This window comes from Kryptolebias marmoratus, linkage group LG15 (genome assembly GCF_001649575.2).
Source record: "Kryptolebias marmoratus isolate JLee-2015 linkage group LG15, ASM164957v2, whole genome shotgun sequence".
In the NCBI taxonomy this organism is placed as follows: domain Eukaryota; kingdom Metazoa; phylum Chordata; class Actinopteri; order Cyprinodontiformes; family Rivulidae; genus Kryptolebias; species Kryptolebias marmoratus.
Genome location: NC_051444.1, coordinates 31,906,027 through 31,914,742, shown reverse-complemented (window position 1 = coordinate 31,914,742; position 8,716 = coordinate 31,906,027). Strand labels below are relative to the sequence as shown.

Here is an 8,716-nt window from a genome sequence, read left to right as displayed (position 1 = left end):
CCCCGAGATACTTAAACTCCTCCACTTGGGGCAGGACATCTTCCCCGACCCGGAGAAGGCCCTTTTCCGGCTCAAGACCATGGCCTCAGATTTGGAGGCATTGATCCTCAGCCCAACTGCTTCACACTCGGCTGCGAACCGCTCCAGTGAGAGCTGTAGATCACGGTCTGATGAAGCCAGTAGGACCACATCATTTGCAAAAAGCAGAGATGCAATCCTAAGGCCACCAAAACGGATCCCCTCGACGCCTTGGCTGCGCCTAGAAATTCTGTCCATAAACGTTATGAACAGAATCGGTGACAAAGGGCAACCTTGGCGGAGTCCAATTCTCTCCTCAATGGAAGACGTGCTGGTGCAAATTGCAAAACACTTTCAAAAATTCTGACTTACAATTACACAACATAAGGCTTAGGGCAAAATGAATAAACCTGACAAAATCTTATTTTGTTTTAGAGTTGCATGCAGCTCACACACTGTGAGATCACTTCCGCTCTCAATATGTACAATTATTGACTGTTCACAGGTTTTATAGAAGTGCATAGTTACAACAATTCATTTCAAGATGACTGTCACAGCTAATCAACCTTAGCAAACACAAAAATGGCTATACAGTACCTCAGTCAATTTTACAGATACTGAACTAAAATTGGCTGCTGAGAGAAATCCCTAATACATACATTGAGAACTAGCAACACAAAATCCTTCTTTAAAACTTAGCATGCATTTCCTTAATGAATACCATTTTTTTTTGTAAATTTCAAGTGACAGGTGAAGTTCAGTAATCTGTTGATGTTTTAGCAAAAGTGTTTTTACTTTAAAAGTTTTTTTATGAACAGACAGTCACATTTTAAATTCAACCAGAAATTAAGAAACTACATATTTTGAATAAAACAGTGAGGCTGAAAGTATGAACTTCAGATTACCCAAAGTAATTTGAACCTTTTCTTTGAATATCTGAATACCAGTTTCCTCTTTACAATCTGCATTGAAAATAATTTCTCTGTTCGAATAATTGAAGTGATTCTGTCCTTGCCTTTTGAATTTAATGTGTACCTTCTACTTTACAGGTAAAAATCTAATGTTTCTGTTATCACTGTTATCACTAACATCGTAACTGAATCCATTTTTAACATTGGACACTTTAAACAAACTGAACCCCATGGACTGTACTGCAGCAGGATCACAGAGCAGAAATTTAAAATTTTTATCAAAAACTTCAAAAACTAAATAACAGCATTAATTATAGTGTAGTTCTTTGGAAAAATAAGAATCAACCAAAATTTTTACTGGTAGGTCAGAGTTGGACAAAAACTGAAGTCTGTATCGGCCACAACAGAATCAGTGCATCCAACTAAAACATAATTTGTTTGACATTCTGCTGCTTTCTTCCATTCTACATCAACAAGTGGAGGTATGAAAACTCTCAGGTGTGAATCTGAATGTCAAGTTATGTCAGTCACCCCCCACTCACAGTCAGTCCTACATAAACCAAACCCTCAGATTCATTTACTACTAAATCATATGTCATTAGAAAATAAAGAGTTGGAGAAGTTTTATTAAACATTGAACACAAATGCTGCAGACGTCACACACACCGATGTCAAACAGTCAAGTTAAACATCATGCTGACAGAGAAGCAACATGTTTGGTCTCATGTTATATAGTATGAAGTATGTCCTCACACAGATACGAACATTAAATATTATGTTTGTATGTTTAAATAAAATTAGGGAAGATTTTACACAAATTTCTAAAATCTACAGCCAACATCTGTTCCGCTGCCTCTTCTCCTGATAAAATAAATAAATAAATTATTGGTATATAAAGAAAAATAAAAACGCAGAAATGTTTTTGTGAGAGTAGAAAATATCTGAAGCATGAATGGAGACAGTTGGCATGCATAAAAACCCGACAAGTCTAAAATTCAGACTTAAAGATGTAAATAACTGAGCATCTGTGCAGATTAATGTGGAGGATTACAGGAAGCGTCAGTAACAGTTCAGTCTCTGAAAGCACGGTCAGCATTAAAGTGTTTCACCAGAGCAAGGTGAGTCCTCCTCAGGCTGCATGAGATAAACACATGAAGAAGAAACACAAGAGGAGGAAGAAGAAAAACAAAAAGAGGAACAGAAGACAATCGTTAAAAAGGGTTAAAGCAGAAACATGAATAAAACTTCCCTCCTCTTTGAAGAAGTCTGTATGCATTCAATTAAACTCTAATGTGGTGGAAAAGTACAAAGAAAGAGTTTCTGGTGTGAAGATCTACTGTCAGAAAGATTAATTTGGAAAATCGGCAATGACAATTAAACATAACTCAGGAGAAGGAGCAGACAGCACAGAATCCTGACCCAAACTGGAGGCTTAAGATAAACAGAGCCCTATGAAATCCTTTTTTCCCCCTTTCAAATTACTATTGTTTTTCTGTTTTTAATTGAATTTGTCTTATGATAAAATTTGAAAAACTCACATAGATTGTTTTAATAAAAATCCACATCTTGAAAAATTTTGCAACATTCCGCATTTTTATACTAAATTCCATTTTTAACGTGAAACTCTGAGATCTCATCATTGTTTTCTGCATTGCAGAAATCATAGGGCCCAAGATAAAACCAGATGTTGTAAATTTGCAGTTATGGCAAGAGCAATTAGAGGTTAAAACTATTAGAAAGTAACTTGAAATTTGGTTTTGAAATTTGTTGTCTGATTGTTCTTGATCCGTGTTCGGTGTAAAGCCTGTATCTCACTGGGCTGTGACTGATGGAAACTAGTTGGTGAACAGCATTCCAGAGGGAGTCACCAAAATGTTTCAAAACATTCACCAGGGTTTAGCTTCCTTCTTACTGTAGGGAGAATTCACAGAACTGCTTCTGTCATTCTAGTCAGAAATTGGTGATCGATCAAAAATAAAATTTTTCACAAAATATATGAAATTTTGCCCTCAGATATATGGTTTAAAGTCACCCCTGCAAGCTAGACTGTTAAAAAACTAATTTTTATGGGTTTATTTTGTTCTTTGTTTAATTAACTGAAATGTAGCACTCTGAGACCAAGATAAATTTCCCCAAAGGTACAATGAAGTGTATTGTATCGTATCTTATTGTACCATAGCTCATAGTGGAGGCTATAGCTGTTTCTTCTCAGGAAGTGACATTATGTTGCTATGGAAATGGTAAAAGGTCAAAGTGCTCAAACCTGGAAAAGGTCCAAACCCTGTGACTCTGTCATGTCAAATGGTCGGATGATCCCATCCTCCTTGATCAGACGAACCGGCCGAAGTTTGGTCACTTCCTCCGTCGACTCGGCCACTCTGACATCACAACACAAACACACGTCTCTGTTAGCACCTACTTGGTCTGCAGCTCACCTCCACCTGAGTCTGACAGTGAATGGTTCTGATTCTGTTGGGTAAGGTTTGGCTGAAGCACATTCAGAAGTTCGGTTTTAATGCACATCATGCTGCAGGCAGCTTTAGTCAGTTCCAGATCTCACCTGTGGTGGCCTCTACAGTGACAGCATGAAACAATAACTTTCAACAAGTTATCATGAATTAATGTATCACCTGACAGATGGACCATCTGGGGGAGGCACTTTTGTTGGAAAATGTTGTATGAAGAAAGAGAGGTTGTTGAGGTGATAATCCAAAGCGTTTGAACTGTATTTGCACTCTTGTGATGGTGTTTAGAACAGGGGTGTAACGGTCTGCCTAGGTCATGGTTCGGTCGTACCTCAGTTAGAGGGTTATGGTTCAGCACAGGTCGGTATCACACGAAAAAGAAACAAATACCAAATGCTATATGTTTTTAAAATACACAATAACTCTCCCTTGCTAGTGGGGAGATTTATTGTAGCAGGTCAAGTTCAGCAAAGCAGGATTTGTCAACTGATATCTTCACGATTTCTCCGCTGCAGCCAACCATGGTTACAAAGTGATCAGAGAGTTTTTCCATACAGATGATTTACAAAACAAACAGCAGGTCTTCAAGCTTCTGTGCAATATTCTGAACCAACCATACTTTGATTGTTGTAGAGTGCTTTAGACAGCATAATCGGCTTTTTTTCTGTTGTGGCTGCTAAAACGTAGTCTAATAAAATGAGTGTCTGTTTGTAGATGGGAGCAGTGATCAGCTATGGCTATGTATTCGCTGCGTACGTCAATATACCTATGTCAAACGTCTGCACCAAACCATGGTATAAATACACCGTTACACCCCTTGTTTAGAAGTATTACTGCATACCGCACTATAAGTTATTTTTGAACAAACATTTTGTAGTTATTGTAAATTTATTTCTCACCTAATTTACTGCAACAGTCCTCAATCTTTTTTGAATCATGACCTCTTTCATACAAGATAATTTTCCCATGCACTAGTGAAAAAAAAGAGCTATTTTTTACTAATTTTTGCAAGGGTTAGCTTGTAGGTTAGCTAGAATGTGAAATATAATTGTGACAGAGTCAAGCACAGTAAAAGAGGTATGAATGGAAGTGGAGCTTTTTCAAAATAAAACACCCTGCAGAACAATGTATGTATTTTTTTAAAGAAAAGTTTTTACAGAACCATTTGTGTGTGGCTCGGTATCAATTGATCAATGGACCAGTGGTGGGGAGTGGTTGGGGACTCCTGACTGGACATCAAATGTTCTCTTTACAGTGATTTACAAACAGCACCTGTGTTAGCATATATTTGAAACGTTTTCTCATTTTGCAGTTTTAAGCATTCCGATTGTTAATTTTTTTGTAAAACTCATCAGTGTTAATCAGAACCAGAACCACGTGACCATTCAGTCAGCCAGTCCCTGAGGAGAGAACAGGTGCTTCAACAGAACCTTTGAGTTTTTATGGATTCACAGGAAGAATGAGACACAAGACATCAGATTTTACTAAAATGCACAGAGTCCCAGTAGAACCTGTCCAGAAGTCCAAAGTCAGTGTGTGTTTGGGTGTTTAAGATGTTCTCTAAGTAAATGAATCCAAAGGCAGGGAGGGATGTCATGCACGGCCATACTTTAGTTCTTTGTTTCACTGTTGTGAAACCACAGATGAGAACAGTCTAGACTAAGTCTACTGTAGTAGAAATTTAGAGTAATGCTAGAGATGTCTGGGTAGCAAAAGCTAAGTAAGCAAAACCACAGGTGCAGAGCTCAAATTTCAAAATTTAAAGAACAGAGGAGAACAGCAGAGGTATTGTGCTAATAAAGCCATAATTTTAGGTACTGATAAGATTCGACAAGATCCGGACAGTGTTCCCAATGAATCGTTATAATGAGAACACAATGTTCACTCTGTAACAATACATGTACTGGGATTGCTGAGAAAACTAAACAAACAAAAAAGGACTAAAAAATAATTTGGATTTTAGGTGTGTAATATTTTTCCAAGGAAGGACTGTAATGGTGACAAATTATTGTGAGAAGTCCCTGAAAGACAGGCAGTAGGTTTTATTAGTGTAATGTCCTTTAAAGGTCGGGAGAAAGGGACACAGTTCAAGAAAGAAGGCTGGGGAAGAACCAGCCTGAGGCACGATTATAATCGGCCCATAAAAGAAATGAGAAAAAAAAGGAGATGTGATCCTGTGGAAGATGATACCAATAAAAAGGAGGCAATTTTATGAGCTATATAATGTGTATTCAAACTGTAAGCCTCAGTCTTTGTTTCTGGAGCAGAGATTCACTAATTTCAATACTATCATTATCCAAGAGAGGTGCCCCCACCCCCAATTTGTATGACTGAGTTTAGGTTGGATAACGGACCCAAAGGTCTCTTTGTATGCAGCATTAGAAACTTGAATCTGATTCAGGCAGCCATATGAGGCCAATTGAGGGACATGGGTCCTTTTTGATTGATGGAACTGATGGAACAGCAGACACTAATAAATTCTGGGCCATCTCTAGGGGCTTTACTGTGCATGTTAGAGGTGGGACAAAACACTGAAATCAACTTGATTTGATTCAGTTCATCAAATATCAGGATTTTATTAAATAAAAAAAGTGATTTAAAAGTGTTCTAATCAGCTGTAGAACAACTAACTGTGTCAGGATGCCACAACAAACATCCTACTGCAATTCTTTTCAGGTTTAACCACAGACGAAGATGAGATATGAAGAAAACTGTTTGGGTCAGGTTTTGTGTTTTTTTTTTGTGATTATGAACCCGTTGAACTATCTCCGTGTTTCAGGTGTCGCTCCTCAGGAGTGTGGCTAATCGATTTGCGTCAAGCTTTACTGATGGGAGGGGGTTCCAAGTAGCTTTAAACTGATGGGCAACATGACGAGCATGAATCAAACTGAAGATCAATGAAATCCTTGTTTGACAAGATGCTGTGACTTACAGTCCAGCTGCAGCAACAGTCACCATGCAAACATCAAACTGCTTCATGGTAAAGCTCAGCTCCGTCATCACTGTTTTCATCCACTGGGACTGATTCAAGAGCACAAGTCAAACAGCTGCAGGAGAAACCTGTTCTGAACCTGATTTACAGCAGCAGCAGCAGCAGGAGCTCAGCTTTAGCATGCTTCATGTAAAATACTCACACCAAACAGCAAGAAAAAGAAAGAACAAAAGTCCCGACAACATCAACAGACAGAAAACAGGCAGAAAATGTGAAACAACATTAGTAAAACAGAGGAGACAAAAAAACACAATTCAAAGCACACAGAAACCACAGGAAGTTCTTTAATCTGACAACAACCAGAAATAAAGTCTAAGTGAATAGATCACAAAGAAACTACCAAAATAAAACCCTAAAACAAAACAAAACAAAAAAACAAAACAAACAACAACAAAAAAAACATACAGACTGAAGGTTAAAGCAAATACCTTTGGATTCCCTGGAAGGTACTGCTGGCCATGTCCACAATACCACCTGTCGGCCGAGCGACAACACCCACAAGACCTTTACCGATCCCCTTAAAAAACCCTGCCGCCCCCTCTTTCTTAGCTCCTGCAGACAGAAAGACAAACCATTTCAGTAATGTTGGTTCTAGTTTGGTTCAAATCATCTGTGTGAACATCTGGACAGAAATAATCTGTTTGAGGAGTTTCAGTCAGGGTTTAGAGTTCATCATAGCACAGAAACAGCACTGGTGAAAGTTACTAATGATATCCTCCTGTCCTCAGACAGTGGACTTGTGTCCATATTTGTCCTGTTAGATCTCAGTGCTGCATTTGATACAACTGATAACAATATTCTATTACAGAGGCTTAAATCTGATATTGGGATTACAGAAACAGCTTTAAAATGGTTTAAATCATATTTATTTGATAGATTCTAATTTGTTTGTGTTAATAAATCTTCATACGTCAGAGTTAGTCTTGTAGTTTCTCAGGGTTCAGTGTTTGGACTTATATTCTTTACTTTATATATGCTTCCATTAGGTAAAGTTATTAGACGACATGGGATGAATTCTCATGGTTATAATGATAATACTCAGTTATATTTATTCATAAAACTTGATTAATCCAATCAGTTACTTAGGTTACAAACATGTCTTAAAGACAAATACCTGGATGATTCTTAATTTGCTTCTTTTGAACTCAGACAAGATGTTGTGGTTTTGGATCTGAGCAGTTTAGGAACAAACTTTGCAGCCTCTCACTTCATCTGGATGGCATTAATTTGGCCTCCAGTTCTAATGTAAATAACCTTTTTGTTTGTCTGTCTCTCTTTCTTGTCCTCTTTAATTCCAGCCAGTCAAAGCAGATAGCCACCTATTCTGAGCCTGTTTCTGCTGGAAGTTTTTTCCTGTTCCTTTCCACTGTTGCCAACATGCTGCTCAGGATGGGAGACTGCAACAATGTGAGGATTTGGCACAATCTGCTGCTGCATCCTTAGCTATATGGCTTTTATAATGTATTTGAATGTTTTTGTACCGTGCCCTGAGACGACCTTTGTTGTGTGATGTATAGATGAACTGAACTAAATTTAATTGAATCAGAAGGTCTACGGGATCTGGATCACTGGATCCAAGAGGTCTGAAAGATGTGGGGTGATGGTTCTGATGATTTGAAGGGTCTGGATAAAAGGGCCTCAGAAGTCAATATCAGATCATTTGAGGGATCTGAATCAGAAGACCTACAAGATCTGGATTTTGGGATTTTATAAGTATTAAACAAAGGATCAAGGGAATCTAAATTGGAGGATAATTAAAGTGATCTAAATCAGAATATCTGTGGGATCAGGATCAAAAGATTTAAGGAATCTAGATCAAAGGGTTCTGGATTAGAGGGTCTGAGAACATAAAATTTAAAGATCTTGAATCTGAGAATCTAGAACATCAAGATGAAATTATCTGAAGAGTCTGGATAAGATGATTTAATGAGTCTAGGTAAGATCATTTGATGGGTTTTAATCAGAAGACTTGTAGGCTCTCCCATGAAGGATTTAAAAATATTGGATCAGAGAAGCCTGGAATAGAGGCACTCAGGGTTCATATATTCAGGGAGACTGGATTTGATGACATTAATTTAGATTAGTGCTGGGCGATATAACGATATATATCGTGGGGACGATAGAAAAGTGTCTATCGTGATATAATTTCTTCTATCGTCTCTATAGTTTCTGTCGTTTCTATCATAATTGTATCAATGATTCATGTAAATATTTCATAACGTAGGCTACGACAAATGTATTAGTGTTGTCACTTTGCATAAATTCAGTTTATATAAGTGATAAATAATAAGAAAAAATAACTATTTTGCGAAGAACCTCCGTTTTGCGAC

At 37.7% G+C, this 8,716-nt stretch overlaps 1 protein-coding gene across 5 annotated transcripts in view; it reads right to left on the bottom strand.

Moving 5' to 3' along the window:
* The window catches only part of vps13c (vacuolar protein sorting 13 homolog C), a 141,917-nt gene that overhangs the window by 4,460 nt on the left and 128,741 nt on the right, over window positions 1–8,716 (bottom strand). For 4 of the 5 annotated variants that reach the window (XM_025010945.2, XM_037979977.1, XM_017437560.3 and 1 more), the window contains 2 exons: window positions 6,815–6,938; window positions 3,193–3,307 (listed from right to left, as the gene is read on the bottom strand). In XM_025010945.2, the coding sequence (XP_024866713.1) occupies window positions 3,193–3,307; window positions 6,815–6,938 (239 nt within the window). Of the gene's footprint in view, window positions 1–1,537; window positions 2,064–3,192; window positions 3,308–6,814; window positions 6,939–8,716 lie in introns of those variants that run through there. The other variant, XM_025010947.2, reaches the window with a different exon arrangement.